The 14520-nt window shown below is 42.2% G+C and overlaps 3 protein-coding genes and 2 long non-coding RNA genes across 6 annotated transcripts; 2 read left to right on the top strand and 3 right to left on the bottom strand.

Moving 5' to 3' along the window:
- Positions 1-1551: 1551 nt before the first annotated feature.
- On the bottom strand, positions 1552-3253 carry LOC115151770 (uncharacterized). Of its 2 annotated transcripts, none has more exons than XR_003867353.1 (3): positions 2360-3253; positions 2032-2225; positions 1552-1897 (listed from the first exon to the last, which is right to left on the bottom strand). It is a non-coding gene; the product is annotated as an uncharacterized LOC115151770 (long non-coding RNA). The 2 variants fall into 2 exon arrangements; XR_003867354.1 differs by having other exon boundaries at positions 2032-2220.
- A 20-nt stretch (positions 3254-3273) lies between these two features.
- Positions 3274-5611, bottom strand: LOC115151771 (uncharacterized). The gene is made up of 3 exons (XR_003867355.1): positions 5188-5611; positions 3686-4034; positions 3274-3512 (listed from the first exon to the last, which is right to left on the bottom strand). It is a non-coding gene; the product is annotated as an uncharacterized LOC115151771 (long non-coding RNA).
- Positions 5612-5672: 61 nt separating this feature from the next.
- Positions 5673-7966, top strand: larp6b (La ribonucleoprotein 6, translational regulator b). The gene is made up of 4 exons (XM_029695985.1): positions 5673-5817; positions 5955-6071; positions 6323-6539; positions 6665-7966. Exons 1-4 carry the CDS (start codon positions 5765-5767, stop codon positions 7775-7777), a joined length of 1500 nt encoding a protein of 499 aa, XP_029551845.1. The 5' UTR covers positions 5673-5764; the 3' UTR covers positions 7778-7966.
- Positions 7967-8285: 319 nt separating this feature from the next.
- LOC115151768 (vimentin-type intermediate filament-associated coiled-coil protein) lies at positions 8286-10863 on the bottom strand. The gene is made up of 2 exons (XM_029695986.1): positions 10204-10863; positions 8286-10050 (listed from the first exon to the last, which is right to left on the bottom strand). Exons 1-2 carry the CDS (start codon positions 10392-10394, stop codon positions 9696-9698), a joined length of 546 nt encoding a protein of 181 aa, XP_029551846.1. The 5' UTR covers positions 10395-10863; the 3' UTR covers positions 8286-9695.
- A 191-nt stretch (positions 10864-11054) lies between these two features.
- On the top strand, positions 11055-13797 carry LOC115151769 (NADH dehydrogenase [ubiquinone] 1 alpha subcomplex subunit 11). The gene is made up of 4 exons (XM_029695988.1): positions 11055-11187; positions 11645-11737; positions 12706-12828; positions 13193-13797. Exons 1-4 carry the CDS (start codon positions 11082-11084, stop codon positions 13303-13305), a joined length of 435 nt encoding a protein of 144 aa, XP_029551848.1. The 5' UTR covers positions 11055-11081; the 3' UTR covers positions 13306-13797.
- Positions 13798-14520: the final 723 nt, after the last annotated feature.

Here is a 14520-nt window from a genome sequence, read left to right as displayed (position 1 = left end):
TGATCCACCAGCAATCAGAGAATCGAAAGCTGGTGGGGGTTTCTGCCTAAAGTGTGTTGATTTTTGGCTTGAGCACCTCCATAGACTGAACGATTCAGGCGATTTCGACAGACTTCTTGGACAAGAACCTTATGCTGTTCTGCTTCCTGGGCTTGGTACAGGTACCTGCCACGCTGTACTGCACTTGCCTATAAACGTTCTTCTTCCTTGTCCATGTACCTCACCAATACTGCAATCACAAGCATATTTTGTAGTGTTTCCGAAAACAAGGACAGAATGTAACAGAATGTTTTGATTTCCCTATGATTTCCCATATCTAATTGCAATTGAATTGCATGCTGTTAGGAGCAGACAAGCGTCCAACTTCAATCAATAGACCCCCCCCCCCCCCGGTGTATCAGTCATATGCCGATCAGTGTATTCTCTATGGCCTGTAGCGGAAATCAAAAAAATCTGGAGCAATAGTTCAATAATCTTTACGTGTATTCACTATTTTACAATTCTAAAGTTCAGTGGAATGGGAACAATGTCATCGGAAACATAGCAGTCTCTCTCCTATGAGGCCTTCCACATGCCAACACACTATGCCAATCCCAACGAGCCACAGGTTTTGAATTTTGTCATGAGCTCTGAGTTGAGTGGCCGTGTTGCCCCTTTCATTGATTTATTTTTAGGATGTGTGTATTGCTATGCATTACTGCGCCGTTGGAGCTAAAAACAAGCTTTTTTCTGCACCTGCGATAACATTTGCAATTATGTGTACACAACCATTAAAATTATATTTTTTTGCGTTGCTGTCCAGCAACTGGTGGTGCTGAAATCTCAGAGGTAGCGCTCCTATGTTTATTTGGCGCTGATTTGTGCCACTGTTAGTACTTTTAAACCCCTGAGAGTCCATGGTGGTATGCTTGACTGAGACTGTAGGCCTATTTAATTCTCCCTCTACCACTCAGAAATATACTAGGTATTTACCAGTAATATTATTTGAGAATCAATGGATAGGAATTGTGCCTTTAAGTAACAGTATACGTTTACATTTTCAGACAAAATATAAGCAATGTTGACTTTTGTTATCAATGATCCTTTTATTTCATGAACATGTAAACACATGAACAAACTTTGGACTCAAACACATGGAGTTTTTACAAAGTAGGGTGGGACGAGTGTGCACTGTGGAAACGCCTCTGTAAAAACAATTAGCACTTACGCTAATTATTGGTAGTTGTTTGGCAAACAGATGCAGCTCGTCTTTCAGATGGTCTATAAAAATCTAAACATCTGGGCTGTATGAAATTTGAAATTATGATTTGAAAAAAAAGTTACATTTTTGTTAAGAAAACTAAGACAGAAGATGCTCCAGACCGAAATTACACACTGATCTTCAGCCTTTTCAGTCACAATCGATAAGTCACCCATCAGAGTATTCTCAATTTATTATTATTATTATTATTATTATTATTATTATTATTATTATTATTATTGTGTGAAAATAGTTTTGATATTGTTTAGGTGTACTTTTGATGGACAAGCAACTTGGATGAAGGGGCAGGGAGGAAAAAACATACTCCCAAAAACTGCTTATAACAAATTCTGCCTTCATTCTGCCGGACCCCAGGAAGAGTAGCTGCTGTCTTGGGGATCCATAATAAATACAAATGCTTGTGTTTTGTGATTTAGAAATTGTAACAATGTGTTTTAAAGTAAAGTCAAGGATGGGGACAATGGCACTGTGTACAGCATGTGTGTGTTCTTCAGCAGTCTTGGGGGCTTCTTCCAAAGTTACTCTTAGTTTCAACACAAGGACATGTGCACCAGTTGAAGAAAGTAAGACAGGGTAAAACATAACATTGTGAATGTAGTTGTTGAATGTGTTGTCAACATAATTGGGTCAGGTAGCCTGGTGGAACAAGACAGATACATTTATACCGCAACCATCATCCTCCCTGGTAACTTTTGACAATTCAACTACTAATGCTATATGATTGATTTGAGAAAGTTCATTGTGTGTGTGTGAGAAAATGTTTCACTTACATTTAAATGATGTCCATCACCCACACTTGGAATCCAGGACCTGGGTGAATTCCTCTGGCATCTCAAGGTATGATGTGTAGGTGTTGGGGGATCTCCAAAACACATCCGCAGGTGTGTGATTGGGGCTTCTCACAAAGTCACTCTTGGGCTCAACAAAGTAGACGTGAATGGGTGAAGACACAAGGACATCTGCACTTGTATAAGAAAGTAAGACAGAACAGAGAAACAGTAAATTACATTTGCATTTAACCTCCATAGAAGCAATATCAAACAAAACACACGCTAGGTGATGGGCTACTTAATTATCATTGTTCAACATTAATATTACCTGTGCAAAATCTGAGAAATTGCTTTAGGCAGTTAGTTGAGCAGTTTTGGATGTACTTCTTTAAAAAGTCCATGATCGTTTGTTCCCTCTTGATTAAGGTATCGTGTTTAACAGCTGCAGCAACTCTGGCACGTTGGCGTGAGGCTCCCGAGAACCTAGTCAAAACCCCCAAGATGCAGTTTCAACCTTTTCAGTACGCTGTTCCAGCACTCAGCAATGTAGGCAGGATATGATTTTGGATTGACTGTTCGACGATGACCTTTTCCTCACTTGGTATAGACTCCAAAAATGTTGCCAAGAAGTCTTCAGATTTGATCTGTTCTCCAAGACAGTGTTGCAGAAATGGCTTGGCCAACACTAAAGGGAAGTAGCCTACCATGTTGTAGCCAAGGATCATCACTTTTGCAACAATTTCCCATGAGTCCTTTATGTCATGGGAATTTTCATGGTCCCACTTGTGCACTTCCTCATGAATGTTTCCCAGTATTCACTTAAGGTGTCCCTCAGCACTCCACCATGGGCCTCACCTTTCTCTGTGGTGCCATTGGGTAGAATCATTTCTCTCTAAAATGGTGTCTTCTTCAGAAACACTCCCATCTTGAATGGCAGCATTCAGGTCTTGGAACACATTTCCTCTATGAATTCTGATTCTGGGTATCCTTTGCGGGTTGGGGATAGGCCTCGGCTTTGAAAATAACATAACGTCAATTGGAAGCGCATCATCAAGCAAAGCACTCATCTAAAAAAAGCATATCCCACTTGAATTTCTTTGTCCATTGATATTGATACACCAAGTATTTTGTCACTCAAACCTGATATTTCAACCATTGGTTGTGAGGGGGTATCAAGAGCCTCCTGTCTGTTGTAGCATATGCAAATGTTTTTGTTCTGTCATCTTCCTGGCCAGGTGAGTGGAGGTAGTGGTAAGTTTGAAGGCCGATGGGATTGTCCTCTGTGTCAATTTCCTCTGATTCCAGGCTTTCTTTGCAGCGGATGGTAATGTCCCCTGTGCTGATTTCCTCCAATTCCAGGCTTTTGTCGTCAGATGAGAAAACGTTGGCGATTCTGTTGTACATGGTTCTGTTATTCTTCTCTGTGGAGATAGAGGCAGCTGCCTTGAGACTTTCATCTGCCGCACAGTTTTTTGTTGTTGCTGGAAAGATAGAAAAGTTTTAAACATTTTAAGACTTTTCTGAGTTCGTATTGTTCGACCAATGTAGTAGATGGGTCTAGATCTTCCTCAGTAAAGTCTCGCATGGTGAATTCAAAAATCATTAACATGCCCTAGTTTGCTTTTCTATTTTGAAAGAAAAGTGCCTTACTGACCTCCAACAGCTCTGCCATTATAACCGTCTTTGCTACCTTTAATTGTCTTGTCTCACCACCTTTCTTTATCTGTGACTTGGTAGAATGAGTTGACCAACTTGTTCCAGCCATACAATTTGGAAAGTACATTCTGTTTTCTAATCGTTGGCGTTTCCAAAGTTTTGCTGATTTCTCATTACTTTTCTTTCAGTGTTTAAAATGTTCTATATCCCTCTCTGCAGCTTTGGATAAACTTGATCCCTGGAGAGCGGCCACTTCTCTTTTGCAGTACTGCCTTAAGATCACCAAATCTGGGCACGTATTGTGTGAGTTGGGCATCCGTCATGCCCTCGACGGCACTGCAGTCAATCTGAAAACAAAGGAGGAAAATAGTTACAGCTTTGAGCAAGTAACTTTATTTGATGGATGGTTATAGTGGATGGCTGAATACATTTAGATGTAATACATAGATAGCTCAATTAAAGCAAGAATCCATAACTGAAATAATAAAAAGCTGAGGAATGGGCCTGGAGAAAACCACTCAAATTCATACACAGAGCTATGGATGCAAGGACTGACCATCCATGATATCAAAATTAAAACAAGTTTATATTTTGGGTTCTGATAGGATGCGACAGTTGAACTAAGCTCATGAGGCATTTATAAGTTATATTCTTAAAGAATCCATCTCTCTCTCATTAATCGATAAGTCCAAAAATGGATGTCATAAACACAGCGATGTGTGAGACAAACTGTGCCCCAACTATCCCACTGCCCACAAACGGGAGAATTACATACATCTGGCTAGGCAGCAGCACTGTCCTATCAGCACCACTGAGTTGATCTGCTATACCTGGGTTTCCTGACCTCGTTCCTGGGGCCCACCCTGAGTGCACATTTTGGGTTTTTTCCCTAGCACTTCACAACTGATTCAAATAATCAAAGCATGATGAGTTTAATATTTTAATCAGCTGTGTAGTGCTAGGGCAAAAAACTAAAACGTGCACCCAGGGGGGAACCCAGGACCGAGTTTGGGAAACCTGCCCTATACTTGTCCAATGAGCGGAGTCCATTCAGCATTACTGAATGCCGGCTGCTGTCTGAACTCCCCATGGCTAGAACTTCTTGTAGCCTACTTCCTAATTTCGCCATTGTTTGGTTGAGTTTGCTTTTTGTCATGCATGTGTTGCAGAGTCAGTTGCAGTGTGGTGCATACATTGGATTTATCGATTGACAGAAATGGTAGCAGAAGGTGAATATTGAACTGTTGTTGCATACACGTCCAGATGATGCTGTGCAATGATGCTGTCGGTGTTCGATGCGTCACCTTCTGCTACCATTTCTGTCAAGCCGCATACGTTTGATAAATCCAATTTATGCACACATCAAACGCAATGTTGATGGCAAACGCAGCGTTTCATTGGAATTGAATGTAATTGTGGTGTACCAAAATGCAATAACGCTGTCGGTGTGATCGAAGCGTTACTGCCAGCTAGCTACATAAGCAATTATAAATAGTTTACCTGTTTTAATTGATCTCAGACTATGGTTCCATCAGCAGCATAATTTCTGGTCAAGGGTTGCAGACACAATGAATGGAAAAACACGCATATTCCGAGGATTATTAAAATTGAGGGAATTAAAAACCTGAGGGAATTAATACAAAATGAGGGAACTGATAATAAAATATAGAATTGCAATGGATTAAAAACAACAACAACCAAGGAACGGGTTAGTATGGCAGTTCTCTCTCTACAATGACGCCTAAGAGGCTCCATACCAATTAGATCAGCTCTGAAAAAGAACTGACGTGATTGGTCAAAAGACCAAATAGCGGTAAAAAAATCAGAATTGGGCTGCCTGTCTAAACAGTGACACAGATAAAGTACCGTGAACAACACTTATATGAAGATTCGATTTAGGCCTGAATGTGTGGCCTTCAAAAACAAGGGAAAACGGCTCACACAACGGTATATAATACCAAATGTAAACACCTGATTTTCCTTGATTGCATCCATCCAACATGTCAGTATCCAATGGTCAAGTTCTCTCAATTGTGACGTAAGGGACACCAGAAATTAGAATTTCTAAAAATATTCCATGTCAACATGTGCGGTGGAGACTGGGGAAACGTCGGGCAAAGAGGATATCAGGTAGGCTAATTTAAAGTCAATACTTTTGTAACTTCAGGTAATGGTTACATATAAAGTAAACTACGAACATGCTCAACACACATGTAGGCTACAAATCATCTGAGTTTTATCGATATAAAAATTCGTTTGTCTCACAGCATGTCTTCACCAACTGCAGACGTCTTCCGATGTGGCTTGCAAATGTATCAGCTGTCCCCAGATTCAAAGCGGCTTGGGTCATACACGGAGGACAGAACATATGATAGTTTGGATGGGTAAGAGCCCATGTTAGAGATGATTACTGTAATATCTGATAATCAATTTAAATGTGTCATGTTTTAAAATGAATTGTTCAGACTTACAGGGACCAGTTTGGTCATTATAAAACATGATCAGAAATATAGGCTGTTATTTTCTTGTTCAAGTGTAGCATGTGCATTCAACACCTCATCCGAGGTTTACTAAAAATGTCAAAATACACTAAATGTTTATCAACTTTTGAATGTTGATATCAATGGTTCTGCAGAAGCTCCACAGAGTTGACTGATGTGTTTGAAGAAGAGGACTGTATTCAGGATGAAGGCTGGAGTACCCCTGTTGCAGACCTGAAACAGAAAATTGCAGCTCGGCTAGAAAACTATCTTACCAATGAGAGCCTGTCTGAAGATGCCTTTTTACTGAAACATGTTCAGAGGAACAAGAAGGGCTATGTCAGTGTGAAGTTACTAACTTCATTCAAAAAGGTAGGATTTATAGATTACTTTGTTATTGAAAACTACCCTGTTTACCACTTTGGCCTGCACTGACATGTCTTTTGGTAACAAGTATAACCTTTGAAAATTACTAACCTAAACATTCTGCGTCGTAGATCAGGGAGCTCACACGTGACTGGCGAACCACTCTGGCTGCGGCTCGCACCACTCAGCAGCTGGAAGTCAATGAGGAGGGAACCAAGGTGCGACGGCGGGACCCAGTGCCCGACTGGCTACTGTGTGTCCCCACCAGCAAGCTGCTGCTGGCCTGGAACCTCCTGGGAGGAGAGGACAACGATGAAGAGAGCGTAGCCCCGGGGGTGGAGCAGCAGGGCCTGATGGAGACAGCCATGAGACTATTTGGCTGCCACGGCACCATCACGTCCCTCCGCATCCTGCGCCCAGGGAAGGAGATCCCTGCCGAGCTCAAGAGGTATGCAAAGAAACACATGGAGCTGGGGCGTAAGGTGTGTGCCGTGGTGGAGTATGAGTACCTGGAGGGGGCACGGAGGGCCTATGAGGCCCTGCAGGCTGAGGAGCAGCTACAGGGGAACAGGGCGGTACGTGTGGTACTCCTAGGCAGCAGGGGCACCAGGAAGCCAAGGGGCAGCCAGGACCGCACAGAGGAAGAGTCTGAGGACGGCATCGAGAGTGTGTGCTCGAGGAAGCCCAACCGCAAGGGCAGGCGATACCCGGGCTACTCCCTGGAGGACTCTGCCCTCTGCAGCTCATCTGAGTCTGACTTCGCCCCCGCCTCGCCCAGGCCCAACCGCAGGGTCACACGACCTCAGGCTCTGTACGGCAGCCCCCTGGCCATCCCCCGGGTGTCCTCCTTCCGCTCAGACCCCTATAAGAACCCAGTTTGTAGCCCTGTGGGGAGCCCCCTCCTGCCCCGCAAGCTGTTCCCCAGTGGCCACACTCCGTCCCCGCTGGCCGCTCCAGAGATCAGCAGCAGCCCTATATCCAGTGGCAATGGAAGCTTTGGCAGCAGGAGCAAGTGCTCTGGGGACTATTCCCAGGAAAGTTTAAGCTTTGTGGGTAGCCCCTGGGTCCAGCGTCGGAAGACTGCCGCCCAGGCATTTTTTCCTGACAAAGGTGGGCCCCTCTCGCCTGGCCTGCCCAAGAGGCCACTGGGCGTGGTGGATGTGCTACGCCAGCCGCTTGGCCCTGATGGCACTAAAGGCTTCTACAACTGCATTGGCAGGGGGAAGCTGGTAGTGCAGCAATGATAAAGCCTGGCCAAAATTACCTCTGCCCAAAGCAAGGAAGGATTTGATCTTAATGTAACCACCATGGTGTCCACAATTACTTTTGATTGTCTCAATGTTTATCTAAATGAAAGGTGGGGGGGGGTCACGTTGGTCAAACTTATGAAAATGTTATTTTGTATTGATTAATAAAGATTAATGTACTTTCAACAGTTCTTTGTTATTTCCCTTTATGCCCAGTATGGACAAAAAATATTCAGAATATGCAATGATATCTCAGTACATTACTATTCTGGGGTAAAACATGGTTTCATTCCTGCCTCAACAGCATGTGTCTTTAGCAGTTATCTGAACTTCCCTAGCATAACTTCTAATGTATGCATCTCCATCATGATAATGTTCTCAATGTGTCAAGTCCCACAGGGGCAATGGCCACCGTAGTCTGTCAGGCACCTTTCCCTGTGCCTGCATGTCTTCTAGTGGTGTATGTTCTACAAAGATTGTTTTGTTTTCTCACACTGCCAAGTTATTTTTCCAAGTAAATGGTGTATGAATAATTTATTCATGTAGCAGACTGCCCTGTTAAAGCATTCTTCATTGACTATGACCGTAACATGAACAGAGTGAGCAACACATTTTACAGTTCAGAGGCAATATGCAACTGTCCCCATGCTAAAGGTACAGTGATCAAACGGAACAGTTTAAGCAGCACAATCATGCAGTTGTACTGAAAGAAAAAGCAGACAACATACTTTTAGCCACCTGATGATTTAAGCCAACCCTATATATTGCTTCTATAATGATTAAGCAAAACTGTACAATATAAAAAGAATACAAGGCATGGTTGTGATGTCAAACTACATTTGTAGATTTAATACAAGTTTCAATTAGGAAGGCTGATCTGCTTGTTTAAACATAATTCACTTTGTATTCTATGCCCGTAGAATAGAAAAACAGCATCTTGTTTCATCTCCTTCCCATTAGCCACGTGCGGAATGTCATTCACCTATTTAGCCTATAAGCGTGGCACAATAATGCACATTTCTCACGCCTGCCATTTAACCTATGGGCTCACTCTTAGCACATTCCTCTCAACCAATGGGTCTAAATCTTGGGATGTATTTGTCAATTTACCTTTGTTCTCATACTTGCTGTTTTTCAGCAACAGTTTGACAACCATCCACCACCTATAATAACCTTAAAGGCAATCATTGGAACTTTCCTTCCATTATGAAAAAAATAACCACTTTGATTCTGACCCTACTGGAATGTGACATCTATGTAGCAGCTTATGTAATGTAAGAATGAAGCAAACGTTGCATAGACTTGCTTCACTGAAGCAAATATTGATGCCAGTAAGAGGCTACTGTATGTCTTATATTCACCATTAAATGTGTCATGTTTACAAGGGAGTAACTACAATCCCTGAAAAGAACACTTAACTGAATTGTCACTTTAAAAAATTATTAAAAAGTGTATACTACATATACAAAGCATGGAATGGATTGGAACCTAACCTTGCAGGTGCTGCAGATGTACTAAATGAACTTTGACCCACTGAATACTGACCATAGAGGTCCTGTTTACACTATTTCCAAACATTTGATATTACAGTATAAAAATATAGCAGTTAAAACAGTAACAGATGTGAAATGTATAGACATCTGGTTATCGTCTGGTTAAGACATGGAATCAAGGCAGATTAGTTTCTCTCCATTTGGTTACATCAAAGGCTTCATAACGTGTCAAGCAGTTCCCCCACATTCATGTAAGATGTTAAGTTGTAAGTCATCTGCTTAACATACAGAACTACTTGGAGCATAAAAAAAGTAACGACATGCATGATGTTTTGAAATGACTCATGCCTCTACTTCAAGTACTATCCTCTTCTAGAACCTTTTCACCTCTAACCTATGTAACTCTTCTCAGGGGCCTTTTACTATACCGTTGTTCCAAACACTATCTCATCCAGCTCCTGGTCATCCATGTCATCCTCACTGAGGGAGAAGTCTTTGTGGTTAGAGATGCGGTTGGGACTGCAGTTTGACTCCCCGTCTGTGAGGGACGTATTGGCAGTGGGTTCACCCATCCCCACAACTGGCCCAAGTCTTTCTGCCTCAGCCATATGGGACAGCATACTGTCTAGTAAAGGCCTGCTCTTGCAGATGTTGTCCAGGAGCTGGCAGCGATGTTGCAACTGTCCTATCACAGCATCCTTCTCCTTGACCATGTTCTGAAACCTCTGGATGGTCTCTTCTGACTTGCACAGCTTCTCGTGGAGGTAGTGAATCTCTCTAGAAAAAAATGAGATGAGACATGATTGATAACCTTTAAGCACACCCTTCTGCAGTCTCGCGCACACAATGCACATATTAAATAACAATGGTTGGGGACATTAAACGGGAGCTTTGGCAATGCCCCGAAGAGACAAGACCTCAATCACGTACTTATCCTTGGCCTCGGCGATCTCCTGGGTAGCAGCCCTCAGTTGCTCATCCTTCCTGATGAGACTCTCTGCTTGCTCCCTCACGGTGTTCTCTGCTGCCTCGAGCCACTGTTCCAGCTCTGCTACCCGCCTGTGCACAGCGACCAGGTGTGCGTTCGCCTCCCGAATTTGGACTGGTGATGGCGAGGACATGTCACATGAGGAATATGGTACGACCTAAAGTCAAGTTACAATAGCTCGCCGTAGAAGATTGATTAACGAAGAGAGCAATGAATGATCATTTGAAATCTCGTGAACAAGCATTTCACCGGAGGGCTGGTGTTTACTCTTCCTGCCATGCCTGCACCTTCTTCAGCGTTTGTTCCTCGTTAAACAACTGAACCAAAAAATAGTGTTCCGTGCCCAGAAAAAAAGTATTGATTATGTTATGCTAACCAGCTACCGCTACCGACACGTCATCCTACGAGATTCTAAGCTCCGAACTCATAAGTAATGCATCTATATATAATTGAATTGATTCATTACGAACAACATGCCTCGAGCTATATACTCGTTCGTTATCTGCACTGTTTTGAAATAAAAGGCTAGATACTTGAATGAACTTTGAAACTGATTCTCTTTGTAACCTGTGGATTAAACTCCGCCCCGGAAACAGTAGTGTTGACAGCTTTACATACAATGTTGAAAAGTTGTCACTGTGTGATGTTGTTTTATATGTAGCTAATAACACATTTAAAAAGTAATTGTTTTTTTTAAATAAAAAAGTCAACAAAATACTTTTCATAAGATGTTTGTTTAGCTCATACATGTTTATCAATAAAGTTTTCCAATATTTCAAGTGTCGTCTTCTCCCCCCCCCCATCTCGCGATATTTCCCCAATGTCTGTCCTTCATGTGAAATCCAAAATGGGTTATTGGGATCTGCAAGAGGGGAAAGATTGTATCGAGAAAACATGGATCACCACCAAATTGGGCACAGCTCTAGGTATCTAAATCTAACACAAAGAAAGACATTGTGGAAATTAGCTATTTGGCGGTAAAGAGCGGTAAAGTAGCACTAGACCCCATAACCGGTTAACGTTAGCTAGCTGCGAAGCTAACTAGCCATAGCATAGTTAACTGTCATTCTAACTAACTAGTGGTAGCTTACTGTACTAGTAAGCAATGTGTTGTTTTCAACAAATGTAACGTCAGCTAACGTTGTTCGGTTAGCTAGTTGTTTAGCCAGCAGATGCTGTCAGGCAGTACAGCTAAGGCAGTAAATTAAACTATGGATTTTGAATGATGTTTACCAGTTAGCTAGCAAGTTAATCATAGCGAACATTCTTGTGACTTTGAAAGACAAAATACTTGTCAAGTAGGTAGCTAGCTAGTTAACCCAATACACAGTATTCTAACATCCTATTTTTTTATTGATATATATATATTTTTTTTACACACAGGGTTGGTGGGTTCAGCCTATCACATTGTGGCATTCCAGCCTGATTCCGCAATCCAAGCTGTTCAGAGAGCCACAAATGGCACAGTAACCATGGGTATGCATGTCTTTAATCTCATACACTGATAGTAATCACCTGGTTTACTGCCATGAAGGTATCCAATCTTACACTTAAATACCTAGCTACACCTCCTAGACCAGTAGCCAACAGTGTTCAGGCTAGAATGTTATCTCAGATCAGTACACTACATTTGTCAAGACGATTTAGTCCAAGGGCCGTATCCACAAAGTATCTCAGTTGGACTGCTGATCTAGGGTCTGTCCGTATAATCTTATTCAGTATGGTCTAAAATGCCAAACTGATCCTAGATCAGCACTCAGCTTTGTGGATATGGGCCCAGGTCACAATGCTGAAATTTTGAGTCTCTACAGTTGCCTCGTTTGAGTGATGGTCAAAGTGTCCGTTTGATCTTAGTGTTTCAATGGTGATCAGATTTTTTTGGGGGGTGATCAGATGTTTGTCATAAGGAGCAAACATACAGTTAAGGTGGGTTTATGCCAGTATATGTTAATTTAGGGATCTATTCAATCATATTCACTTTAGCCATCAACAACATAGCAGTTGTTTTGGCAGTGTCAGAGTGTAATTGCGTTAGAGCTGTCAAATCCACAAGCGACACCTGTCATTATACCTAAAGCGAACATTGCTATTAGCTGCATGGAGTTGCATTGCGAGAGATCCCATGCAGCCTTGTTTACACGTTAAAACAGTGGAATGTGAGATGTAATTTACACCTCGATTAGGCTGATAGAAATCCTCATTATTTAAGGATTTTCAATTTGAGAGTCATTACATTTTATATAGCCTACATTTTCTTCTTCTGAATGGGACAGGTGTGGCTTTGTGAAAATGATCAAGTGCAGCTGCTCACCGATTTGACAGCTCCAACGCAGTTACACTGCCAAAACATCAGTTATGCGGGTGTCGACTATCGCCGGTTAGGCCTAATGCTTTATCTGATTGAATCCAGGCCTTAATTGGTTTTATCTTTCCTTCCATGACAGCTGCCTTGGGGGCAATCTTTGGAATGACCACTTGTCTAGCTGCACAGGCCCGGGATGCTCCTGATGATCCGGTGAACTATTTCCTCGGAGGCTGTGCATCAGGAGTCTTTCTTGGAGCTCGTAGTGAGTAGGCTATATTACATAGTATGCTGAAGATTTGGGTTACATGCAGTAGGAACAAACGTTTTAAAACGTATAAATAAAATGAGCATTCTTATTGGATAAGTTTGGGTGGAACCTCCTCCGTTTCAAAGCATTTTCTTCCGGAGTTTAATTCTAAAAAGTGGTATTTTTCTTTCTGCCCTTGTTAACATCCCACATAGTTACCATCATATTACTGTTATCTATCAAGCGCTATAAGAACTTTGTAGGGCAGTGAACATCTTCTCATTGCCAGATGATGTTTGCTTGAGATACAGATGGGCATCAGAGATTATCCTCTTTCTTTTCCACTAATAACATGTATTTTTTTCTCTATGATACACAGCTCACAGTGCAATGACAGGCACGACGGCGTGTATTGGGCTGGGGACACTGGCCATGTTCACCAAGGTGGGCAAGATGGAGGGCTGGAGATTAGCAGGACCACCCAGGATGTAAACAGCCCAAGGGGGAGACTATATATTGACATGTATATTGTATATTAAATATTCCTTGAATAAAGTTGTGTAAAAGAGTGTCTACGACAGTCTGTATCCTGCACCTCCCTGCTTTAGCCACATGGTGGAGACATTGGCTATCTTCCCAGACAATTTGCGCCAATCAACTGCAAATTGAAGATTGTGTGTGTCAACTTAAACAGTGGTGTAAAGTACTTAAGTAAAAGTACTTTAATGTACTACTTAAGTTTTTTATATATATATATCTGTACTTAATCATTTAAATTTTTGACAACGTTTACTCCACTACATTCCAAAATAAAATAATAATGTACTTTTCCCATACATTTTTCCTGATAGAAGTACTCGTAAAATGGTCCAATCCACACTCTTATCAAGAGAACATCCCTGGTCAACCCTACATGCTTCATTTGTCAATGATGTAGGAGTGTTGGAGTGTGTTCCTGGCTATCAGTAAATTTAAAAATACAAACAAAATTGGGATGTCTGGTTTTCTTAATATAAGTAATGTGAAATGATTTATACTTTTACTTTTGATACTTGAGTATACTTGACTAGAACCCAAAAAATGTATCATATTACTCCAGTGCTAGCCTCTCGACACTGGCTTCCTGTTAAGGCAAGGGCTGATTTTAAGGTTTTACTGCTAACCTACAAAGCATTACATGGGCTTGCTCCTACCTATCTTTCTGATTTGGTCTTGCCATACATACCTACACGTACGCTACGGTCACAAGACGCATGCTTCCTAACTGTCCCTAGAATTTCTAAACAAACAGCTGAAGGCAGGACTTTCTCCTATAGAGCTCCATTTTTATGGAATGGTCTGCCTACCCATGTGAGAGACGCAGACTCGGTCTCAACCTTTTAAGTCTTTATTGAAGACTCATCTCTTCAGTAGGTCCTATGATTGAGTGTAGTCTGGCACAGGAGTGTGACGGTGAATGGAAAGTCACTGGAGCAATGAACCGCCCTTGCTGTCTGCCTGGCCGGTTCCCCTCTCCACTGGGATTCTCTGCCTCTAACCCTATTACAGGGGCTGAGTCACTGGCTTACTGGTGCTCTTCCATGCCGTCCCTAGGAGGGGTGCGTCACTTGAGTGGGTTGAGTCATTGACGTGATCTTCCTGTCTGGGTTGGCACCCCCCCCTTGGGTTTGTGCCGTGCGGAGATCTTTGTGGACTATACTCGGCCTT

Source organism: Salmo trutta, chromosome 17 (genome assembly GCF_901001165.1).
Source record: "Salmo trutta chromosome 17, fSalTru1.1, whole genome shotgun sequence".
Classification (NCBI taxonomy): domain Eukaryota; kingdom Metazoa; phylum Chordata; class Actinopteri; order Salmoniformes; family Salmonidae; genus Salmo; species Salmo trutta.
The sequence above is the reverse complement of the archived record's forward strand: the minus strand, read 5'-3'. Positions and strand labels throughout refer to the sequence as shown.

Excerpts from the sequence above, each read along its gene's own strand:
- larp6b (XM_029695985.1), top strand. The coding sequence starts at position 5,765 with ATGTCAACATGTGCGGTGGAGACTGGGGAAACGTCGGGCAAAGAGGAT. Across the intron at positions 5,818-5,954 it reads TCGGGCAAAGAGGATATCAG|CATGTCTTCACCAACTGCAG; the intron begins GTAGGCTAATTT and ends TTTGTCTCACAG. Across the intron at positions 6,540-6,664 it reads TACTAACTTCATTCAAAAAG|ATCAGGGAGCTCACACGTGA; the intron begins GTAGGATTTATA and ends TCTGCGTCGTAG.
- LOC115151768 (XM_029695986.1), bottom strand. The coding sequence starts at position 10,394 with ATGTCCTCGCCATCACCAGTCCAAATTCGGGAGGCGAACGCACACCTG. Across the intron at positions 10,051-10,203 it reads ATCGCCGAGGCCAAGGATAA|AGAGATTCACTACCTCCACG; the intron begins GTACGTGATTGA and ends ATTTTTTTCTAG.
- LOC115151769 (XM_029695988.1), top strand. The coding sequence starts at position 11,082 with ATGTCTGTCCTTCATGTGAAATCCAAAATGGGTTATTGGGATCTGCAA. Across the intron at positions 11,738-12,705 it reads AAATGGCACAGTAACCATGG|CTGCCTTGGGGGCAATCTTT; the intron begins GTATGCATGTCT and ends CTTCCATGACAG. Across the intron at positions 12,829-13,192 it reads AGTCTTTCTTGGAGCTCGTA|CTCACAGTGCAATGACAGGC; the intron begins GTGAGTAGGCTA and ends TATGATACACAG.